Below are 25,935 nucleotides of genomic sequence, written 5' to 3' on the forward strand. Positions count from 1 at the left end.
CTGTCTCTCAGAGTGGGAAGGCACCTACAATGTGAATTTCAGACCCCTCCATTATTTCTAAGTGGGAGAACTTACAACATCGCAGGGTGTTCAAATACTTCTGTTCCTCACTGTATGAATGTGAGTTAGGGACCCTAGATTGTACCCTCAAATCCTTGAGGGTTAGGGACTGATGTGAATGTACAATATATGTAAAGCAGTGTGTAAATTGCCAGCGCTATATAAGTACCCATAATAAAATATATGTGATCGATAGAACTCTGAATGGGCACTATGCAACATATGATATTCCTCCAAATTCAAAATTTACAATGTTTGATCCATCCTTATGATGTATAAGAGAGTACTGTGACTAGTGGGTTGATGGCACCATTATGCTTAGTTTAAAATCATATCCTTTAGCATTATACATTGGTACCATGGTGTGATTATTGGAAACCTTAGCAGTCACATTGCTTACACAAGAAAGCCTTGTTGACTTCCCTACAGTAAAGATATTGGAAGAAAGGGGGTCCCTCTTCTCACACTGTAATAATGTGTGTTGGCTTACTGCCTGTACAAGAAATGTGTCAGAACAGGCAACTTGGCAACATGGCATCTATCCAGCACTTAGATCCTAGTTTGTCTATTAACACTACTGTATGTTCTATACATTTCAAAATGCAGTTTGTTCACCCTTAAAATTCTCCCCATGTGCCTGACCATATTAACTACATCTTTTTATGCCCAGTTACTGTATTTCTGAAAGGACCTACTCCTAAAAATATATTGGGTGCCATTGCTGACATTTTGAAAATACTTGTTGCCTGGCTGTTAATCCACAGGCTTCAGCATTTTCAGAGTCACTAAGCTGGATGCAGGAGTAAACACTTTGCTAACATCAGTGGCTGCATGCTACATCTGTGCCAGTAACTCAAAAAGTCTTGAGGCCAGAGTCAACTAGGCGACTAGTATTTACAGAAAGAGGTCAAAAATGGATTCCTCCTAGTTTCTCCCAAGGTTCCTAGATGTTTAAAGTGTTCGGTATGCTGCTTTCTATACAGAATTTGCAAATACAACTTGGCATTGTAAATATTGCTGACATTTCGCTGTAGACCTGTCTTGGTGAACAAGATATAAGCCTGAACTTAAAGTTTTCACTATGTAAGCTAGAGCTGACAGTCATCTTGTCAGATAAATCAATACAAGAAATGGCCAAGTCCATGATTAATGTGAAAATTTAAATGTCCTCTATCTTTCAATAAAATATAACATTCAGTTGAAGTCATAAGATATGCCAGGCAGTCACAAGTATTATTTTGTTCCAGTAATTGAAACTTCATATGTGAAGCCTGTTTATAAAATGCAATGTTCAGTACTCATTTTAGCAATAGATCTCCCATCATTAAGTGCCTGTGAATTTTACAGGTTTAATCAAGCAATGTGTTGCATACAAGCACTAAACACACCTTAACACACCTTGTACAGAACCACAGAAACATGATGCTCTCCTGCGCACTTCTGAATTATAGCTCCCATTTGCTATAACTTCTTCCCCTTGCATAGTCTGATTATTTTGCTTATTATTAATGCTAGATTGTCCATTTCGGGACAGTATGTCTTGATTTCGGTTGTAGAGACGAAAAACAAGTGGAACCAGAGATATTTCAATGTTTTCTGAACTATAGTGCATCTTCTAACTGTTAAAAACAACCCTACCCCCCCCCCTTTTCTTACAGTTTTCTTCCTTAACTTATTGTATAACTAAAGGCACATTTCTTTATCCTTTTGGGGAGGAATTTGAACCCCTGTCAAATCTTATTGCTGTCTCTGCCACCGTTAAGATGATTCAGCATCTCTATTTGTCCTGTTTACTGTTATCATTGAAAGTGAAAGTAAAAGAGAAAATCTCACATTTTGGGTTGTCCCCAGAAAAGTAATTAAGGGAAATCTTCTAATGGTAACACAAGTTCTGGTGGCATGGGAGTCCCGAAGGGATTACCTGAAAGTGATATTAAAGGCAATTTAAAAGAGATAACAATACTCACCTCTGTGCAGTGGTTTTGCACTGAGCAGCCCAGATTCTCTTCTTCTTGGGACCCTTTCTGGCACTCCTGGCCCCTCTCTCCTGGCGAGCGCTCCCAAGCCCCTGCTCTGCGTGTCCATTCACACATGGAGCTGTGGCTCGGCCCCCCTCATTAGCTCACTGGCTGTGATTGATATTGGCTCCTGTTGCTGTGTGAACCAATGAGGGAGTCTCCCGAGAGCCAAGGCTCTCATGCACATCGCTGGATCGCGATGGGGCTCAGGTATTACGGGGGGCTGCTGCACGCAGAGGATTTTTTACCTTCAGCCTTTTCAACCACTTGAATTTGCAGGGATTTCCTTTCGCTTTCTGTTTGGCTATGGGACAGGAAGTGAAGGGAAATCTCAGAAATGGGACACAGATAGCGAAATAAAAAAATCTGACAGGGGTTTTTACCCTCCCTTGCTCTATCCAAAATGAAGAGAAGAGTGAATGAAGAGTTTTGCCTACAGTTCTACTTTAATCACAATTATATCTGCTGCCCTGGGCACTGGACCACAAGTTTAAATATGGTAATAACAGTTCCGACATTGAGTAGAGCTCAGCCAGAGCAAATTTGGCTGCTGTATTAGAAAATATTTCTGCAGTCCTTCCCCTCTGTCTTTGTCACAACATTCTAATGTCTACGGATGCATTATATCCCTACTCAGTTTCACAATCCCATTCCAGAAAATGGTTATTTAATAATATAACATGGTGAAAATAAGGTTTAAATACATGGCTGTACTTTTTTTTTGCTGATATAATTTGATATGTCACAACTGACACAGCCAATAATTAACCATTAACCTCAAAGACAAAAGGCAGAATTATTTTTTGTTAAGTTAGTCATGCACATTAGGGGGAAATTTACTAAAACTTGTCCACACAGAATCTGGTGCAGCTGTGCATAGCAACCAGTCTGCTTCTAGGCTTTATTGTCAAAGCTTAAAGAGATACTAAAGGTTCAGTTTTATTTTTTATAACAAACATGTTATACTTGCAGTGGTTTTGCACAGAGCAGCCCAGATCCTCCTCTTCTCGGGTCCCTTGCTGGCGCTCTTGGCTCCTCCTTCCTGTCGGGTGCCCCCAAAGCATGCAGCTTGCTATGGGGGCACCTGAGCTTGGGATATCCCGAGCTGCTGCTCCGTGTGCCCCGCCCCCTCTGTCTCCTTATTAGCTCATTGGCTGCGATTGACAGCAGTGGGAACAAATGGCTTCCGCTGCTGTCTCAGTCAATGAGGAGGCAGAGACCCGGAACAACCGAGGTTCTCGTGCGCATCGCTGGATCGCAGTGGGGCTTAGGTATTAGGGAGGCTGGGGGGAGTGCTACACACAGGTTTTTTTTATCTTGATGGCATAGAATGCATGAAGGTAAAAAAAAACCTGGAGCCTTTACAGCCACTTTAAAGTGATTGTAAACCCTCACCTTATAAAACAACCCATTCAGTTTAACCCTTTCGTTGCCATAACCAATTTTGCATTTTTAGCACACATATTTAAAAAATTATTTCAGGCCTAAAGATTACACGAATCCCCCAAACATTATATATTTTCTGAAAGCAGACAACACAGAGAATAAAATATTTTTTAGGGGGGGGATGTTGTGTGTTGTGATATGGGGGATGCATAGCTCAAACAGTAGATGTGTTTTTTAGTGAGTTCATGCCAGACAGGAACTAAACCTAAGGGCCTGGTAGCTCACTTTTATTAAGAAGTAACTAAAAAGTCCTTTCAACACAAGGTTTCCCACGCAGGGGGTTTCAACTTCACTCAAAATAATACACAATAAAATGCAGAGCCCCTAGCTCTCTGGTTATCAGTACCTCTGCTTGGCTTGGTCTCCCAGACCATTGACTATTCAAGATCTCTCAGCCAAGGTAACAGCTCCTTGCTGTTCAGGCCCCACATAGCCTCTTGACAGAGTTTTCCCTGTACCTCAGCTTGCTTCCTCCAGAGACTCACGGATTCCCTCCAGCCCCTTGGACTCACTGGCCTCTGCAGCTTCCTCAGCCTCCCAGACCCTCTCTTGGTCCCCCAGTCTCTCGTAGCCAGCCAGACTTTCCCAGTCCTTGAGCCCAGAATCCCCCTCACAAGGGTTTTAGTCTCCACCAGCTCTCCTGACAGGGCTCTGTTTTCAGGCTTGTAGCAATAGTAACTGCTATTCTACCTTCACCACTTTTATCAGATCTGCTATTATCAGATCTGCCTTATAACGAGTGTGTGCACCTGGACACACACACACCCTTCAGAACTTCTGAAAAACCTGGACACAAGACTGAAGACTCCATCCCACCCAATACTCTTTGGAGCCTTCAAGCTTACAGCCCCGATCCAGACTTACCAAATCCAGGGAAAGCTTAAAACATAACTTTCTCTGCTTGCAAAACATTTGTTGGAGCCTCTCAAACTGAGTGTTTGAGAGTCCTGTGTCCTGTTCAAACACATTTCCACAGTGACAGAGTCTCGCACTGTCACAGTACCTGAGTGTAACTTTATTTTTTTGCAATAAAAAAATATTCTTTTACTTAATTTTTTTTTTCATCACACAGGGGACACAAAATCAAATGTGATTATTTTTAGGTGACAGGCCGTGGAAGCGTTTGGGCAGCCACCCAACTGCTTCCACCTGACGGGCAGGAGTCTGGCTGTCAGTATTATACACAACTCTGGTGGATTCAGCCACCGGATTGTGTATAAAACCCCCTGCTGTCAGGTTCGTATGATGTATAGACCTGGTGGTGAAAGGGTTAAAATAGAAATGAAAGGTAAAAAATTTATGTACAGATATACACTCACCAGCCACTTTATTAGGTACTTGCTAGTTCCAGGTAAATATCCCCCACACCGTTACACTACCAGCCTGAACCATTGATACAAGGCAGGATGGATCCATACTTTCATGTTGTTTACGCTAAATTCTGATCCTACCATCTGAATGTTGCAGCAACCAGTCTTCCCATTCTACTCTGACCTTTGACATCAACAATGCATTTTTGTCCACACAACTGACGCTCACTGGATATTTTCTGTTTTTCGGACCATTCCCTGTAAACCCCAGAGATGGTTGTGCGTGAAAATACTCATACCAGCCCGTCTGGCACCAACAACCATGCCACGTTCAAAGTCACTTATATCCCCTTTCTTCCCCATTCTGATGCTCTGTTTGAAATTCAGCAAGTCGTCTTCACCACGTCTAGATGCCTAAAGGCACTGAGTTGCTGCCAAGTAATTGGCTGACTAGCAATTTGTGTTACCAAGCAATTGAACAGGTGTACCTAATAAAGTCGCCGGTGAGTGTAAAAACATTATAAACCTATAATAAATTATAAACCTAAAACCTAATATTATATACCTTTTCCCCCTTTTTTGTAAGTGATCACATTCCCTCTGTTCTCAGCTGCATAAGAGCTGGGGTAGGAGAAACAGCAGAACACTGATCTTTCCAGTGAATGGCTGTGCGGGGGGAAGCAGAGAGACTGGCAGGAACACCAGGGATTTCACACAAAGGAAGGAATACAAACAAAGAGAACAGAATGCTTTTTCATACAAGTACATGGTATAGCAAGCACATATCGGGAATTTGAAATGTAGGCTCTACATATTCTCTAACCATTTACAGGCTGGGCCAATTTTGACATTCCTCTTCTACATGTAAAAAACATATTTTTTTAGCTGTATATTTAAATTTATTTTTTATCTGTTTTATTGCTATCAGAAGGGATTAAACACATCCCTTGTGATAGCATGGACTATGGACTCCAGATCTCTTGTTCAAGCCAGTAGCATGAGACCAAAACCGGAAGTGACTAAATCTTTGTTGCTTCCTGTATCTGATGTCACACAGTGAGAGGAACAACATTAGTAATGTGTCCTTACCGGGCTCCCTATTCACAGGAAAACCTAGTAAAGGCAGTGGGAGGGGGGCTGAACCCTCTTTTGCTGCCTGTAAAAGCAATTCAGTGCCTTCTTAGCCACTAGGATTTCTTTTACATTGAAGAGAATTGTTGGCACTAAAAGATTATATCTCGATCATTGATGCAGCTGCGGTATTAGAGCTATTACTCATCCTATCCAGTGCCTTACCAGTAGGTCCCTGGATGGGAAGCGGTTACTTGAACAAGTTCCAAGCTGATTAGTTACTATGCACAGCTGCACCAGATACTGTTTGACCCAGTTTTAGTAAATCTCCCTCTAGATGTCCTTGATAATTACAAAAAACTTTCTAGCTTGTTTCTAGTTCCAGCACTTACATATACATGCATTCTTTTTCCAGCAAGTATAGCAGGTGGCACAAATCTCCTAAGGTTCCCACTGTAGTTTTTTGCAGTTCAAGCCCAATCCATGTTTCCTATGAACCTGTCAAAGTTACAGGTATCCTACAATATACATTGTACTGTACTGAGTTATTTCATAAAACTTTAGTAATGTTTTTCAGTCTCTGGTTTTATGTGAAGAGCTACTAATTTTAAATATACCTAGGTCATTTTCACATCATACAGCTAATAGCTTTCTAAAGTGATAACTTTTTACATTAGTTTTTTGGTGACAGTTGGTAAAAATGTGGATTTTTCATCCCCTTATGTCTTAATGACAATAGACACCAGGAAACATAAGGTTTGATTTACTAAAACTGGAGAGTGCAAATCTAGTCCAACTCTGCATAGAAACCAATCAGTTTCCAGGCTTTATTGTCAATGCATAATTGAACAAACTGAAGTTAGAAGCTGATTGGCTACCATGTACAGCTGCACCAGATTTTGCACTTTCGAGTCTTAGTAGGTCAACACCATAGTATAATAAACAGCAAAACAATCCTGACAGAAATTGTAATCGTTCACTGCTCTGTACAAAAATTATAAAACAATCATGCATGATAAATTCTGTGCTCTCCTGCATAACCCCTGCTGACCGCTGCCCCAGGAAAGACCAACATCTGCCTTATGATAAATACAGCCATAATGGGATGCAGAACTATTGTAAGTCTGTTCAATCTTATGTATTCTTCTAATAAAGAAGGACTTGTATTCTGAGTTTGCACATGAGAATATACAGTATGTTTTCTTAAATCTAAATCTCACTACTTGCTTCCATATGGTTATCCGTTGTTAAATTATAGCTCCACCATCAATATTTAAGGCCTTCTATTTATAGGTAGGGTCAAGTGTACTTTCCTGACAAGAGTAAAATATATTTATAATGTATTCAGATAATAAGCTATTTCTGAGTGTTAGGGGAAAAACATGAAAACTCCTCTAAGCCTCAATAAATGACATGTCAGCAACATTGATACACTTCTTCAAGCACAGGCCATTATGTTATAAAGACTAAAAGTCTACATCATTTTGATCTCTTTAATACCACTTGAACAAGAAGGTGCACGTTTGCCATCTTGTCTCACTGAGGTGTCACGGCAAGAGTGTGCATGTTTTTTGTATGATATTGCAATGGAGTTAACTGAGGACAAGCTAGTAAGATTATATTTCAGTAATTTAAATGTTTTTTTTTAAGGTCTGCCAGCTTTTGTAGTAGAGTCACTGAATGAAGAGCTGACTACCTACTTGAGATTTGTAAAATGGGTTTCAACCTAGTCAGCTTTTTTTAACACTGATCTGTTTCCAACTTGAAATATTTAAACTTAGCTTCCATAAATTGTTCAGAAAAATGGACTGCTTATTATGGATAGTAGAATAACTTTTTAAACACTGTCTTTACCTGGGGATTGAAGGATACTTAAATATGATTATTACAGTGTATGATTTTGTAGACTAATGATATATGTTAGATTGATGGATTAATATGTTATTTTCAGCTAGTCTGATTCAGGAACAACGTACTAATCTTTTAACCCTTATAATGAATTCTTTTTTTCATTTCAGCCCAAAAAAACAGTGTCTTGTGTCCAATACCTTTGCATACATGCCTAGTCTGGGCATTAAATGAATGTCAAGTGGGGGTCACATGAAATAAAGGGGAGGGGAGAAATTGTGTTTGGCATTGGGGGTTTTTTCATATCTCCTTCCAACCCACATACCTCTTCTGCTCACCTCCATTCTAGGAACCTTCCAAATCCTTAACAACCAACATGCCCTGTCTTATCCCTACCTTTAGACACACACCCCAAGTGTTCCTCTCCACTTTTCAGATGAGCTGTCTAAAGTGACTTTCCTTTCTGTCAATGCAAATGACTGAACTAGTGTGACTGAGGCATGTGTTGTATAACCACCAGACTGTGCTTTCCAAACTGTTCTTTACATGTCACTAACATGCCATATTTTCATTACTTCCATGGAAAAACACAGAACTTGTTTTGTATAGGACAGTACTGAAGAGAAAAATGTATAGTGTGCATTTCCTTTCTTGGCACATACCTGGTAGGAGAGTCAATTGATGAGATTGGCCTCTCTTGTATGTCCAGCCTAGACCCCATTGAAGGTGAAACAGATGGTTCCCAAGAACAGGAGGAACATGAGTGCCAGCATGTGTTGATAGCAGAACTTTCAGCTGGAGGTGTAGGCTCAGAAGGTCAGGCAGGCCATCAGGTCAAGAACAGAGACGATGCAGGGCAGACCAGCTGAAGTTAAAGATGCACTCTGCAAGAATTGCAGGTGTGGGTTGTCGGAGATCCCAGCAGACTTGAAGCAGCAACACACTACACACTATGAGGTACAGAAGCATCAGGCAGAGACATGGTCAGGAATAAGCCAAGGTCAGACACAGATGAGCAGTAGCATAAACAGGATCCAGCGTCAGGTCAATAACAAGCTGGGTCAGCAACGGATATAATGTAGGATATTAGCAAGACACACAGGAATAGCTGAACACCAGTCAGCACTAAAAGTGAGCAGGAGCATTACTTCAATAGCTCCGTCTGGCGCCAACAGGAACTGTGAAAACACTCTTGCGGGCACACATGTGTACACATATCTGTGTGCCCAACGTCTGTTTCCTGACACATAGCCCCTCCAAAATTGCACACATTCCCAAAAGCAGATATTGGTAATTTTTACTCATTTTACTAATTTTTACATTTCTAATTTAGAAAAAAATGGAAAGTCTAACAATGGAATTGTATAGAGTAATACCATCTTTTGCTCTGGGGACTCAGCATCTATTTCAGTTTATACAATGTGATGAGAAATAAAATTATGATATTAACAATGATATATATAAAGTACGCATAGTGTCAGGAATGATACAACATGCTAAACATACAGTAGGCCTTTGTACATACGTGCCAATAGTGTGTGTGTCTGTGTGTGTGTAATATTTAATCATGGTCTCTTCTGTTCTAGTATGTCTTGAAACCTGCTCAGAGTGTCACGGGCCTTCCGAAAATGACTGTGTAATATGCAAGGACCCACTGCAGGTGAAACATCAGGGACGTTGTGTAGCCAGCTGCGCCCAAGGATTCTTTGAACAGAATGGAATTTGTGAAGGTAATTCTGCTCCTGAGCCATGTTATCAGTTACCTTATATGACCTCAGTAAGGAAACATGGGTATGTGTGTGCAATAGCTGATTGCATCTCCCAAGAATAAATAACACCGTTAATAGAGCATGTTGCAACATATTGAAGTTGAAGGAGAGTGCCAAGACAAAAAAAAAACTGTTGATGTATTTTTGGTTGACATTAACAGAAAAATTTTCACTTCGTGTTCTGACCATTTTCCTAGCTACAGTTGGGCTCTGAAAGGTGATTTTCAGCCTTGTGGGAGGACAATGCTGGAAAAGCAGAAATGACTGTGATGGCTGTTTGATGAACAATTTATGGGAACTGTACAAAGCAAAATGGGTCATTTATATGGTCCATTATTATACAATATCACCATTGATGCATATTTCAATAACATAATAGTTTGCATTTTATTACTTAGTGATTTTCATTTAACATATTATAAGCATTTTTAGCTAGCCATTTATAATTTTATAGAAGAATATAGAACATTGATTCAGTGATGTGTCTTCACAGAGTCACCTGTCTAGAAAGACTAATGGGCATTGCCCCACTTAAAAGTCATATGCTAAACATGAAAACTGTGTAAAACGTCAAACAGCATCAATAACATACAAAACAAAATCTATATATCAAATTAATATGGACACGTATGACAGCAACAGACTGTATTAATCTAGCGGCTATATTAAAGTAATTTGAGCACTGTGCTTGGAATTTGCAATCAATAAAGGCTAATCAACACTATAGCTAGCCTACTAATGTTGTACCTAATGCTTTCTGCTTGATTCATCTAAATGTAGTGTGTACAACAGAACCTTTTCATGCAAATGCCTGTGCGTTGCCTATGATTTCAACTTACCTCAGGTCTAAGTGGTGTAGTACAAACAATCAGAAGATTCTGTTGATATTCTTTAAAACCAAACTCCTGGCCGATATAATAGACACAAATAAATACAGCAACTTTTTGGTAGGAAAAACAGTTTTTGAATATGTATTTCATTTGTGTATTTAAATGTTTGCTTAGAGTTCAGCTTTTAGCTTTTTGACTCCAAGACCTTCTTCTTTCTTTATTTTAGAGAATTCCATGAAGTTGTCAACAAAACAATAGTTGCTATTATATAGCTGAAAAAAATGGACTACTACTAAATTGCTTATAAAGTTGGGAAGATGCTAACATGTAGTTTTGTACTGACATTATATTTATACATGAAAAGTTTGTAGCATACAACTTCCACAATTTGTGTGGATTATTTTGCAGTCATTATGTTTTCTGAGTATGCTGTACTGGACATTTTTTGTTGACTGCAAAGATCGCAAAATATCTGGCCTGCACAATATTTTCCTGCACCAGATGTCAACAATAACAGCATGCTAACAAAATTTCTTTCACGTAAGGTTATTCATTTTAAAAAAAAGAAAATTGTTACCAAAATTTCCTGTTGTGTCAGTGTTTCTCCAGTATCAACAGTTAAAATACTAAAACAGGCTTCGAAAAAAACAAGCATTTCACACAAAATCATATTTTGTCTAAACCTACAATTAGATTAAATTAGTTATGTGAACTAGGATTGGATTGCTTCCATTAAGTTTAAAAAATCAATTTCTCACTCTTCTGGGCCCATTAACCCTAAAAAGTAATGTATATGTACGCTTAGGAAGAGCTGGTGTTACTGAGAAATATAGGTGATATTTAATCACACATGAACATTGCACTCTCTATTGCCAAAGCACTTTCAACAGATGAAGCAATTACTGTACTAAAGTACTTGCTTGAGTATGTTGCTCACAGAAAATGTTTTGTATTTATTCCTTCTGCCTTTGAAAGTGAAAAAATAAATGCCTGATATATTGCTTTGCTCTACGCTTAGCAGTGTAATGGCCCTTGTATATGAGTTGCAATGCCTTTTTCTACTGGTAACACTTTAACTGCCTGGACACACTTAGCCATAGCTGTTCATACACCTTGACATGTAACATAGGTACCAGAGGACAATATAAGTTTTTGACTATCAAAAATCAGGACATCTAAGTCTTAATTTGGAAGAACCAAACCACACTGCAGATATGTTTGTAGTCATGACAATTCTACTCCGCCAAAGTGGCAAGTTCTTACCCCTGACTGGATATTAGGGATGCAGTGCACCTAGTGTAATAATTGGTAGTGAGTGGTTGCCGCAGTGCTGAGCTGGATTGCCAAAAGAGACATACAGGTTGGCAGTTAGTAAAATGAGAACCAAAGGTAGTCAAGTAAAGGTAAGGTAATATGAATTTAATAAATGTCTGTTAGTTAGATACACATTCTTTTGACTGTGCTTATGTTTTGAATGGGTGCTAAATGACACAGGTTTCAGTAGTCAGCTTATTTTGGATAGTAATTCATTTATCTTTAAAGTGGAGATTGTGTAGACATAGGGTCCTATAATAATTGTTCTACTGAATTTTATGATATAATAATATTATTTTTGGATGTGATTGAGTATTCTTTGCAATGTGAATTTTCAATAAAATCACTAAACCAAGGGAAACTTTTCCCTTGTAAAGTGAACAAATTATTTGTCTTTGGTAAATCAAATCCTAAATGTTTAATTTTGACCCTTTCAAATATTTTTGTGGAAATTATACTAACATTCATGTGTGACTAGATTGTTTAAAGAAACCTCAAGCCAGTTTGCTAGCTAAGAGCGATAATAGACTGGGAGCATTTTGTCTTCTTTATGGCTATTATTTGGCTCAGTAAGCATACAGCTCAAGACTGAAAAGATCCAGAAAACTGACACAGCCACTTGTCTGCAGTAAAGGAGGCAGCATGTGCTGGCTGATTGCTTGATACTGTGGTGTAGTCCATCAGCTGAGCGAATGAACCATGCTGCCAAACAATAATGCTTCATGGAAGCACTTAATTTCCTGCTCTATGGGCAGAGCTGACAGGAGAAACTCTCCTGAATTTACAGAGGCAGCAGGTGCATTCATAGAGAAGTTTTGTGGTTCTGTTATAGGTGTTTTCAGCTGTTAGACTTACACTAAACATTGGAAACATGAGAATTACTCTAAACATTGGAAACAAGAGAAAGGCGAGAAGTGACTTAGGTGGCTAAAAGCTAAAAAAAAGTGTAAGCCAATTCAAAAGTGCTATTTCAGTTACAGGTGACATTGGATGAGCTTAGTCACCTGTTAGCTTCTTAGGCCTCATTCACACGTAAGTGCGTACTACAGCGTATACCCAAGCGAGGGCTATGTTTACATGCACAGGGATACACTGTTGTTCTGTGAATCCCCATGCAGGCAGTTCCATTCATGTCATTTGGGACGCAATGGCTGCACAGACACAGTGCTCCCAAATTGACACCTATGCAGGTGCAACTGCACAGCACCAAATGCAGATAGTGTGGAAAAACATGGCCCTTGCACAGGTGTATACAGTAGGTGTACACAATGTGACATTGGGGCAGGTACATGTCCCCAAACACACTAGTAAGCAGAGGCAGATTTGTTTCCTCTGAATTTAGCTTTTACAGAGATTTGCGTAATGCTTGTTACACAAATGGATATAGAATCATTTTGGTGTACTGAAAATAAAAACAAGGAGGGAAAAATGTGTTGGCACTTTGATAACATTTACTTTTATGGTCAATTAGCTATATTAGAAACTGACACTCATTTCTTCATTTTCTCTAACTTATTACTACGTGTTAACAGCAGGAGTATCTCACTGTTACCTACTGCACTGGCTATGTAACTAAGGCCTCATTCATAGGAGGTGTACTGCTGTGCATATAGAGTGTGTATCAACATGCATTTTGAAACTTTGTACCAAATACACATGTTGATACACATTTTTAACATTGTTCTATAAATACTGTAGTAAAAATGCAAGTGCAAATACGTTTCATGCATTTACTCAATGTATGAACACAAATTAAAAAATAAAAGTGAAGCAATCAAACTGATCCCACTATCCGTTAATCAAAAATCTATATAAATCCTAGTGTAAATCAGTGACAGATCTGTATAAAACAAATATTATGCAACAAATATGCAAAGTAAACAGGTGCCACATATAAATGATATAATTCACATTCATAGAAATTCATCAGCCCCAAAAAAATGTGTATTCTTAGTTAATATGTGCAATTGTTCAGACACGATAATATCAGTTCCAATATACCATCCAATCTTCATGTGATAAAAGGCATACAATTTCTTCAATGCATCACCAGAAAATCACACTTTTCACCACTTTGAAAACACTGTTGTGACCACCACTAACATACCACTTGTTACAGATGTATCAGAGCTTGCATCCAAAAGACTCTGTTAGTGGTCACTAGTTTCCCCAGTATAGGTATCATGTAAGGCATAAAGTGAAGAACACGCAATGCAGATCGCAAACCACTAATTTTATGAAAAATATCCAATATATACTTACATGATGAAGACATCAAATATGCTTGTAAAAACACACAATGAACTTCCAACAAGATGGTGTCCTAGCTCTGCCCTGCGTGATGATGTCACTGCCCGTTTGATGCATTGCATCCAGTCGGCTTTCTCAAAGGCTAAGGCATGGGACTGTCATCAGCTTTAAATACACTGCTAACCAGTATCCATAGTAACATATAAACCACAGCATAAAAGTCAAGTAGGATATTTGGCGCACTCCGAGACAGAGTAAAGAGATAGATGCGGCATACAGTAGTATGTATAAGCATATATGGTGATGGGATTAGGGAAAGTAAATCATGAACAATATACTGTGATAAATATACAAATAAAATGTCCTTAGAAAGAGTCCTATAGGTAATTCTGATGCACCATGGAGTGGAGGCAGCTGGCCAATACAGAGCTAGAGAGGCCCTGTGGAAGATCAGGAAGAAAGAAGCAGCATCCTCTAAGTGCAGTATGAAAGCTTTTTAATGGATAAAAAGTAATATAGGCCACTCACAAAGCATAAGTAGGTTTGTACTTGTAAATTAATCAGCATCCACTGTAGTGAAGGAGTGTGAAGCCTCTGGATGAATGGTGGTCACCAGCATCTGGCGGTGGTGCTGGTGGCTTCCAGCATGTCCTAGTTCCGGGATTCCCTCAGTTGAGACGTCACTCTGGTCATGTGATGGTGGGGGTTGGCGCGCATTCGGAGCATGCGTGCTCCCTCATCAGGCCGTTGACCACCATCCATCAAAAGGCTTCACACTCCTTCACTAAAGCAGTTGCTTATTCATTTACAAGCACAACCTACTTATGCTTTGTGAGTGGCCTGTATTACTACACTTTTTATCCATGAAAAAGCTTTCATACTGCACTTAGAGTGCGCTGCCTCTTTCTTCCTGTAAACCACAGCAGCCATCTTATTGAGGATCAGGAACGTATAATAAACCGTGCTCGGATTACAGATCACTAAAAAGACATTAATATATAAATACACTGTTTGTATAGTCACTAACTTTTTTGGTAACCCCACAGAATTCACCGTCCTTTATAAAAGCATAAAAAACAAAAAAGAGTTGAAATGCTTATATATATATATATATATATATATATATATATATATTTATTGAAATATATTTTGAACTGTATTGAATATGGCCAAATTTGTAGTAGTTTAATTATGTCAATATATTTGGGAAGAATATTTTTAAAATATATTTCAAATATATTTTTCTTCCATGTGGGATCTTGAAATATGATTTTATTATGACATATACATTTAAGCTTGGCCTTGCCCTATGCACCTCCTGGTTTTTAATGTAACAGGTATCCTCACTGACTCTGGATGTGAGAAAGGAAGGTCCAAGCTTGACTTTGATAGGAAAAGTAAACATTTGCATTTGGTTATAGGTCCACAGATCTAAGGTAAGTATATATACTTACCTGAACATAACCTCTGGAATTGATCACCAACTATGTTGGAATATGCTGTACATTAAACTATACATTAGATTTTGTATTAATATATTTTTTTGTTTTTATGAATAAAGATTTACATATGTGGCTGAAAATGTCATACATACTGTACATTTTTGGATGTAGCATTCTAATTTTGTAAATGCCTGTCTTGTAGTCCAGAAAATAGCTAATCAGCAATTTAAACCATCACGTTTTTAAATCACATTGTACTACCTCCCAGGATAATTAATCTTAGTTGCACTCCAGCAATTACATTTCATATAGAACTACCCTCCTCTTTCATTATGAGGTTTAATTAGCAGAACATTGTTTAGATTAAACAAGATTGAAATGTGGCATTTCTCTGCACATGGAAAGGTGTTTCGTCTGGTAAAACATTGTAAATGAATGGACTGAACAGTTATGACCTGATTTTATGGTAGCCTGGCCAGTTCTCTGTATTCTTTAAAGTGGCCATCTGTCGCATTGCCTAATGCCAAGTGCAGATTGAGACCCAGGTGAAGTGTTCACATTTGGAAAAGAACAAAGTACAGTTCTACTTTATCTATAAGTCTGATCATGTTTGTGAGTATTGGCTGCCTTGTATTTATGCATTTTTTTTATTTCATGTATTCTCTTTCTTTGTTTAAGCCTGTGATGCTTCATGCCAGACATGCTCTTTGGACAACAGCAGATGTGTAACCTGTTCCAAAGGCAGAAAGTTTCACCATGGCAAATGTGTCCCACAGTGTCCGGCTGGCTATTATGCTGACTCCGATGCAGTGTGTACAGGTAAGATGTATTGTCTCACTGGCCATCTTAGTCAAGATAAGTGACAAACACACAAAATAAATCTTACCACAGATGTTTTACATATACACAAGGGGGAGATTTGCTAAAACTGTAACACTCAACTTCTAACTTCAGCTTGTTCAATTAAGCTTTGACAAAAAAACATGGAAGCTGATTGGCTTCTATGTAGAGCTGCACCAGATTTTGCACTCTCCAGTTTTAGTAAATATCCTCCCTAGATGGTTAAAAAATAAATTTAAGGTTAAGTAGACTTTTTAAACTTTGTAGCGGATACTGATAGACTAAAGCAGTGGTTTTCAAACTGTGGCCAGGGGCCAGATGTGGCCCTTTACTTGGTTTTATCCGGGCCTTGGGGCACTATTCCATTCACTGACTCCAACATTGGGACATCATTCCTGCCACTTAAACCAACAATGGGGCATTTACACGAATGATAGTATACAATTCCACCCAGTATCACCAACAATGGGGCACTATTGCTCCTAATGACATCAACGATGTGGCACCATTTCTTTTGCTGGCACCTACAATGAGGCACAATTCCTTCCAAAAACATAAACAGTAGGACACACTTCCTTCCACTGACACCTACAGTAAAGCACAATTCATCTCACTGACACCAGTGTTGGGATACAATTCCTTCCAATGACACCAACCATGGGGCACCATTCTTCTTATTAACACCAATGTTGGGGCACTGTTCCTCCCACTGACACCAATGACAAGATACTGTTCCACCCACTGACACCAGTGATGGGGGGCACAATTCCTCCTACTGATACCAATGATGGGGCAATATTCTCCCACTGGCACCATTGATGAGGAACTATTCCTTCCACTAACAACAACGATCGGGTAAGATTCCTCCCCTAATTGCAAAGATTGGGTGTTGTTTACTCCCAGTGAAGCCAGTACATTTTCTTCTCTGACTTTCCGCAGTCTGCCCCCCCCCCCCCCCAAGTCTGAGAGACCGTTAACTGGCCCTTTGTTTAGAAAGTTTGGAAACCCCTGGACTAAAGTGTTAATAATCCCCAAAGAACACAAATGTATTATATTGCAGTAAACCAATTTTTAGATGAGGTGGTTTCCTTAGTTTTCTTTTTTCCCCTTTCTTTTACCCATCGAGCTGGCAAGTAAGTCTGTTGTTTTTTATCTTCCTTGAACAGACCAAGCACACACGCAAAATGGAAGGTAGAGGCTGGAGACAAACCAGAATGTTACTGGCCCGATCATGCATGTTCTGTGCACTCTGTTTTACTCCAATGAAAGCTGGTCCAGAGTATAAAGTTGTACTCTGTTGCTCTCCATAGACATGAATTAATGTTCAGAGCACATGCAGGGGGCTGCTAGATAGATTTTAAAAAGCAGCTGGGTGTTGGTGATGAGGTAGTACAGCAAATTTCTCACTGGATGTGGCAGAGGTGACTGAAAGAATATGTGGCAAGGTTGGGGGGAACTACAGAATACCACTCTAACACATGATGTCATGGTGTAGAGGCTGTTAGTGTTAGACTGCATTGACCTGATCTTTTCAGGATTGAAAACAGAATAAAATGGTTGAATTTGTCAGAACAATTGTTTATGGGACGAAACCCTGGGTTATGCAGTTAAGTGGAAGTCAAGAGATTATGCACGGCAAAGAATTTGAACAGTTTTGTTGCTGGTATCATACATTGCAGTAGATTAATTTCAGGAAGATGTAATGAGTACAGTACTTATATGATTTTCCACACTTTCTAAATGGTAAACAACTTAATACTGGGGAAAATGCAAAAATAAGCAAATAAATGTACTGAACATTTAATAGGGAGACAGTTTCATTTAGTACATTTTACAGATGTTAAGCAGCCATTATGTATTGATATTCATATGACCAGATAGTACTTAGAGCTTATTATTAAACTGCAATCTGCATTATGAGAGTAAAGGGACTAAGTCAGCAAGAAAAAGGGACATTTATTTCTCCTTCCAAACTGCTTCACGTTCAATCTTTGTGTGAAATAAAGTACTAGCTATCTTGTATTTCTTGAGGCATGATTATGCTAGAAAGGAAAATAGTATCCTAGATACACAGCTCTTCAAAAACACATGGACACATTCTCAGCCAAGCTTATACCTGACTTTGTAATGGAAGCGATATATTGCACCGCTGTGGCAATCATTCTGTAGTCTAAATAGGCTCATTTATACCCTCACTCTCTAACATCTTTCCCTAAGCACTTTCTTGTTTTCTATGTCTAATTAGAAGCAGGGGTTATAGGGAACAATATATTAACATTCAGTGTAAATGAGGCTCAGGGATATTAGAGTCAGAGCGCCACACTGTACTCTGGCTGCATGTTGATGGTAGCATTAGGTCTCTGTATGAAGAATGTGAGACGGTAATATTTATCCTGCTAAATTGAGGATTCTTGAGTAGCAGTCATTTGAGTCCTAGTCGCTTTTTATTAAATTCCTTTTTTTTTTTGAAGAGTAGGAGTAGAAATCAAATTCGTGGAGATAAGATTGTGATTGACAAGCAATAAACACCAGCTATTACCTCTAATTTAATGTCATCTGTAAAGATGTAAGTGACAAGGCACAGCTAACATAATTTGAGTGTTACATGAAAGGAATTTATGAGAAGTAGATAGTTTTTTAGTACCATAAAACTTAAGTTTCTATAGTATCTTTAGTTGAGATAATCTCAGCTGTTTGAGAATATGAAAGTGCAATATTCAGTTCATGTGGAAAATACATGAACATTATAGCCTTTTTTGCCCATTAAGTTACATTTTCTGGTATAATAGCAGATCTGTTCAGTTTGACATGTAACAGTGCACATGGCTGCACATTGCATGAATTAGATTGGTTTCATACATATGCATTTCTTAAAGTTTAACTTTGCCTCTCACACCTCTCTGGACTCTCTCAATATTATCTGCTTACATCTGGTAATATGGAGAGATAAAAAGATGAAGAAACATTTGATGAGAGTTCCCAGTGGCTGTTGATATTTGACCATTCCTTATTTATGAGATTAGGCATCCTTATTTTTAGATTAAGCATACAAGCATTTTGGGGGGAAATACGTGCTTAATTCATAGGACTGCAGTAAGTGTCTGTTTTATTCAGTTCTATATTCTGTGAAGATTTTTCACTCACATGCATTTTTTCTAAATTCGATCAACTTATGAAATACCTGCAGTATTTTCCAGATGTTAAGAACACCTTTATAGAGAGAAAAGTGTATAAAGATTTTTTTAGGCACCAATATGACTCTGTGTGAACAAATACATTAGCCTCTCCTGAGTTTCAAGGAGAAGTGTGGGTAGAAAGAAGAAGCGTATATGTTTTATAAGTTACAAGGAGAGCAGAGGAAATAAAAAAAAAAAATCTAAGCATCTGGCTCAATGTACACGAGCCTACCCTGACCGCCGGCCGTGGGAAAACGCAAATCGTGGCAAATGCGGTACAGCAGTTTTGCGGCGTTTTGTGTTTTTCCACGGTCAGCATTCAAAACATTCCTATCCTGAACACGATTCTTCCGTGTTCAGGAGAGGGAGGTTTAACTTCACCTAAAAGCGGCAGCTCCTAAACTCTGCTAAAAGCCTATCTGTACTTGGACACATAGACTTTTATGGAGTTGAGTTTAGGAGCTTTGGCAAAAAAATACCAAAAGCTCCTAAACTCGAGCTTAGCAGCTGCTCGTGTACATGAAGCCTAAAAGACGTTTCATAAATTTGTTTAAATAAATGTGTTGGCTATTACAAGAATGTGTGAGGGGGGTTGACACACAGGGTATGCTCCATGCTGCAGCTAATTTAGCGTGTCCTAGCAAGACACTACTAAAATGCTGGGGAGTACTAGGCCATTGATTAACAATGGGAATGAATGCTGTCTCTGCCTGAGAGAAATTGAGCTGTGTGCTGTAGGCTTGAAACATAAAATGCACTAAAATAGTTGAATGCATATATTTAAAGTGAGACTAAATGATATACTTATTTCCCATTAATAATTCATGCACATTCACTACTTACTGGCTCTGTAATCTATTTTTTAGAGATAATTTCTTACTGTGTTTTTTTGTCTCTTGCAACATAAGCCCTCAGACCTCTTCTTTCCCTCTCACTTCCTTTTGTTTGGAACAAGCAATGCACTTTAGTTGCAGTCATATGCACTGCTCTATGCACACTACAGATCCCATAGTCCATTGTTCCTAGTTCATCTCAAGCAAGAATGGGTGACCACATTCCTTCATACAGCGGAACCACGGAGAACAAATGTAGCCACTCTGTAACAGGAAGTCGGTTCAAAGTAGTATAAAAAAGAATTTGGAAATTTGGAGGAGGCTGAGAGCAATAAAAGCTACTTTTCTAAGCTAAAAGAGAAGAACAGCCAAAGGTCGTTTGGCTGTACTTCTCCTGTGGTTCACAGGAGTGCGGTTTGTTCTACACTTCTGTGACCACTATTCAGCCAACAGCAAGCTAAAGCAGAGTTGATCTAGGCTGGGTAAGGATCACAAACATATGGTCGGGATCCACCCAGGAGCCTGGAGCGTCATGTGGCTCAGCCTCTCAGCGTGCTGCTGAGAGCCTCAGCCAGCCGCTTTCGCCCCCTTCACTGCCCAGCACTTTAGCGAGTGCTGTGGGGACAGAGCAGAGAGCCAGAGACTGACAGTCCTGACTCTAAGCTCAGAGCTGTGGGGAGAACTGAGTAATTAGCGGTGTTTGATTGCTCAGTTCTCAGGCTTAGAGCCGACAGGGGACAGATGCAGCATCGGATCAACGCTGCATCCACATAGGTAAGTATGATTTAAAAAAAAAAATCCAATACTTCTCTTTTAAGAATACATATTTGAATAGACTTTTCTTTTATTTTAAATCAGAGTTTAGTGTCATTTTAATATACATTTAATATCCACAGCTTTTTTGCTAACAGTAAGGGCTCATACAAATGTTAATGGGTGCAGCCATTCCCATTCAAGTTTTGCAGAATTTGGCTCACCCGACTCCAAAAAAACCCCCAAAACATTCAGACATGGTCATGAGTTTAATTTGTTGTGGGAAATGCGTGTAACCCTCTTGTCCTGAGAAGGGGCTACTATAGTGAATTTATGTAAATATATACTGCTGGAACCATACAGAACGGCACCAACATCTCTGCAACTTTAAACAAAAGATACACAAGATACACAAGAAGTGGGATTTTTTAGGTGCATAACAACATATATATGTAATAATATACACTGCTATTAAAAGTATACAAATTTATTCAAAAAATACAATGCATTAGTGCCACACAGGGCTTATTTACAGATCCACAATGTATCGGTGAAATCACTGTTTACTTCCATGTGTGCTTCCTATGTACACATTTCCATTAGTGGGTGTGTGCAGGGTGATGGAGTGCTTTTGAAACTTTTTATTGTTACAAATTTTATTTTTTTTTTCATTTAACTTTATTGCGTTTACAAAGGGAGACAGCATAAGTATCATAAAAGTGATCCAGTGGCTATACAGCTGCCTGGATCACTTTTACATTACAACCAGGAGCCCAAAACAGATACAAGCTCATGGATTCTACTGCAACTGTGAGCTTGTTTTAAACCTTTCACACTCTGGACATACTACATAGATCCAGAGAGCTGGAGTAGTTAACAAAAGTGTCAGGAAGTCCACAACTGCTCAATCACTCTTTATAATAGTGGTGTGTGAGGGGTATCTTGGAGAACAAGACATGTCAGTCATTTTAAAAAGATAGCAAGAACACCATGCCAGGTTCCACTCTTTTCAGCTTAGAAAAAAAATGTGACAACACCAAAACTGAGCAGCTGCATACCGGGCTGCTAAATTTCTATTTCTGCTGCAACATGCAGAGCACAGTGCGATAATGTTGCATATATATCATAAATCCTTCATAATGAGGTGGAAAGGAAGGCTTGCAGTATGAATGTTTAGGCAAAATTGTGCAGAAAATGTGAATCAGCTTGGACCAAGATCCCCGAGAAACATTTCCAGCACCTTAGCGGATCCATGCTACAATGCATTCAGTCTGTCGATAAGGGAGTCCTACCCAGTACTAGATATGTGTACCTAATACAAAGACCACTGAGTGTGTGTTCGCCTTTCTTCTTTTTTCCTCTTATCTTTTCTTCTCAGTAGTTTTATGTTAGGTACTACTATTTCTACACAGAACACATATTGAATAATACATAATACATACAGCTGATGTATTAGAGTAGTCTGCCAGTTTTCAGCTATATAGTACATTCCGTTTCTAGTTTTCTTCAAGTACAGAATAAATCAAGCACTTGCACAACCATTTTTTATATCTCTGCTGGAATACTGTAAAATCTTTTTCTGTAGTTTTTAAGGGAGTTTATCTAACCATCGTTTGTTATAAAGTCTGAATACTTATAGACTTGGCTGGTCAGGGGTTGTAGAGAACTCTGCAAAAGTTAGGTCCATGGGAGATAAAGTTCATGTAAACAATAGCACCAGGGCTGCATATAACAGTCGTCTTGTTAGTTAACAAACATTATCTAAAAGCACAGCTGTACCTATATTATTTATACATGTACAATGGGGGAAATAGTTATTTGATCCCCTGCAGATTTTGAAAGTTTGCCCACTTACAAAGAAATTAAGGGTCTATAATTTCTATCATGGATGTAGTTTAAATGATAGAGACAGAATATCAAACAAGAATCCAGAAAGAAACACATGATACAAATGTTATACATTGAGTTGTAGTTCAGTGAATAAAATAAGTATTTGATCCCCAAGCAAAACATGATTTAGGAAGGATCTCAGGAAGGATTTTGGCCCACTCTTTTTTTACAGATCTTCTCCAAATGCTTAATGTTTCTTGGCTGTCTCTTGGCAATTCGAAGTTTCAGCTCCCTCCATAAATTTTCTATAGAATGAAGGTCTGGAGACTGGCTAGACCACTCCATGACCTTAATGTGCTTTTTCTTGAGCAACTCTTTTGTTGCCTTTGGGGTATGTTTTAGGTGATTGTCATGCTGGAAGACTCATCAACGACCCATCTTCAGTGTTCTGGTAGGAAAGAGGAAAGAAGGCTCCCATTCAAGATTTTACAATACATGGCCCCATCCATTGATCCCTCAATGTGGTAAAATCGGCCTGTACCTTTAGCAGAGAAAAAACATATTTTGTTAATGTTTCCACCTCTGTGCTTGACTGTAGGGATGGTGTTCTTAGGGCCATAGTCAGCATTTTTTCTTCCTCCAAACATGGCAAGTTGAGTTAATGCCAAAGAGCTCAATTTTGGTCTCATTCTTCCAATCCATCTCTAAATCATTTAGACGTTTATTGGCAAACGTCAGGCGGGCTTGTACATGTACCTTCTTGAGGAGGGGGACCTTGCGGGCAGTAAACGGTCTCAAAACCTCTACAAAAACTTTTTTTTTGCATAACTTTATTAGCTTCTAGGAAAAAAAATGCTCATAATAGATTCTAGGAGCTTTAAAAAAAGTTTGTGTGCATGGAGCCTAAAACTGGTACTCTCAGAATCTGTTCATGGTAGCCAATAATCTTCTAACTTCAGCTTGTTTAATTAAGCTTTGGCAATAAAACCTGGAAGCTGATTGATTTCTCTTTAGAGCTGCACCAGATTTTGCACTTGCCAGTTTTAGTTAATATTCTCCTATTTGTCGACCAATTTATTTTGTAGCTATATAGGCTCTTATTCCTCAGAATTAGAATTGTGTTCACATGTGCACCCAAAGATAATACAGGAAAACCATCTTTATGTATTGATATATCATCACTTCTGAACATAGTGCATATCATGAGTGTCCCCTTATATTTTTCTGCTTTGTTTCAAACTTAAGACAAAAGTTCCCACTAGCTCCATAACATTATGTTTCTAAATAAATAGTCTTCTGTTATTTAGAGTGTAGTCTGCTGATTTTCCCAACTAATTTAATTTGTGTAATTATTATTATTATTATATACAGTATTATTCTTTGTGGTCCTACGTGACATTTCATTAGGTTATCATCTTGATAAGGGAATGAACTGAAGCATATAGCAATATAGTCTTGATCATGAAGCATCTGTTCTAATGTTCCTTGTTTCTACAGCTTGTCACAAAGAATGTGCATCATGTTCCGGACCACTAGCCAACCAGTGCACCTCCTGCTCCCCTCCATTGGCCTTGCTGAAAGGACAGTGTATCAGCAGTTGCGGCATAGGATATTATTTTGACGGAACAGTCTGCAGTGGTATGAATACCTTTATATATTTGTGGTTGTGGAGATTTGTACAGTATATAGCATTGCAGTGATGTATCTCTGTATATTTACATATTGGTTAACTGCATTACACTTAGTAATTGTATGCAAAATCTACTTTATTTCGTATATTAACCACTCGACCAAAGGTTTCCTGACTGTCAGATGGTATTTTCCTTTTCTGACCTTAACCACTTCCCACCTGCAATGTACTGTGACCAGGTGGCAGCTACAGGCAAAGCGACGTACCCGTACATCGCTCTGGCTGTACTGACACAGGGGAGTGCTGCACGCAGTACTCCCCCCCTTGCGACTGCTGTGTCCAGTAGACACAGCAGAATAAAGATTCCCAGTGAACGGGACCCGGTTGTCATTTGATCGCTATGCGATCACATGATCACAATGTAAGCAAAGCTGCTATGAATCAATCTCATTCATAACAGCTCTGCTCTTCTTCCTAGTGAGCTGTGATTGGCCCACAGCTGTCAAATCATACATGGGGCCAATCACAGCACCCTGTACCATGTGACCAGCTCCAGTGTTTAAAAAAGGTTTTGCGTTAGATACTCTAATTGGTTACAGTAGTGCATCATTGCCTCTCATAACTGCCTATAAGCCTTTTGTCAGAGCAGAAATGTCATCTCACTGGCAGGATGTGAGGGCCTCATTGAGAATAACTTGTCTCCTGCCTGGGCTCAAGGCTGGTGACTGACACTCTTCCTGGGATACTGAAAAACTGTCATTTAACAAATAATTTAGTTTTTTTTAACGCAGTCCTAGCAGAACCTTTGTGATTTGCTCAAAGCTCAAGCAGGAGATAGGACAGCATTACAGCCTTATACTCAGCCAAACAATTTTGCTCTGGCTTAAAGAGAACAGAAATAAATAATAAAAAAAATGTTAATTTATAAGATAACATGAATTGAATTAGCAATAATTTCTGAAAAACTAAGACTACAGTAATAAAACATTCAAATTAGAAATTTAGATTACTACAAATTCCCGTTGGTGACTTGTTCTGTTTAAGGTTGGTATACAGTTTAAATGCAAAGGTTGGTTAGTAAAAATATGTATAAGTGACTCAGTGCCTCGCAGTGCCAAATCTTCCTAGTGGTAAATTCACATGGGCCATACATTATCACATAAAATCATATAATAAAGGGAATTAGGTGGACATGCTTATAGCCTATGCGTTTATGTCCAAACATAGAACATGCATAGAACAATAACTAAACTGAACCTTGTAATAAGGTATGTTCTGTGGACATGCATGTATCATAGCTGTATATGTCAAAACATAGAATCATAAAATATATGCATTTAATTCATCACCATATATCTGAAACAATCCACACCCATAACTACAAAACATAAAAACCCCCATAAAACTAGATCTTATAATAAAATATGTTCAGTGGACATGCGTGTATCACATGCGTCTATATAAAAACATAGAATTATGCATAAAATATATGCGTTTAAATCATTATATATATAA

General features: G+C 38.7%; 1 protein-coding gene across 1 annotated transcript in view; it reads left to right on the plus strand.

Annotated features, from left to right (window-relative positions):
- FRAS1 (Fraser extracellular matrix complex subunit 1) overlaps window positions 1-25,935 on the plus strand; it is a 680,896-nt gene that overhangs the window by 281,390 nt on the left and 373,571 nt on the right. The window contains exons 15-17 of the mRNA XM_089676214.1: window positions 9,340-9,483; window positions 16,037-16,177; window positions 24,288-24,428. Of these exons, the coding sequence (XP_089532340.1) occupies window positions 9,340-9,483; window positions 16,037-16,177; window positions 24,288-24,428 (426 nt within the window). The remainder of the gene's footprint in view (window positions 1-9,339; window positions 9,484-16,036; window positions 16,178-24,287; window positions 24,429-25,935) is intronic.

The sequence above is a fragment of the Staurois parvus genome, unplaced genomic scaffold (genome assembly GCF_062004578.1).
Source record: "Staurois parvus isolate SC_StPar_1 unplaced genomic scaffold, SC_StPar_1.0 ptg000013l, whole genome shotgun sequence".
Lineage (NCBI taxonomy): Eukaryota > Metazoa > Chordata > Amphibia > Anura > Ranidae > Staurois > Staurois parvus.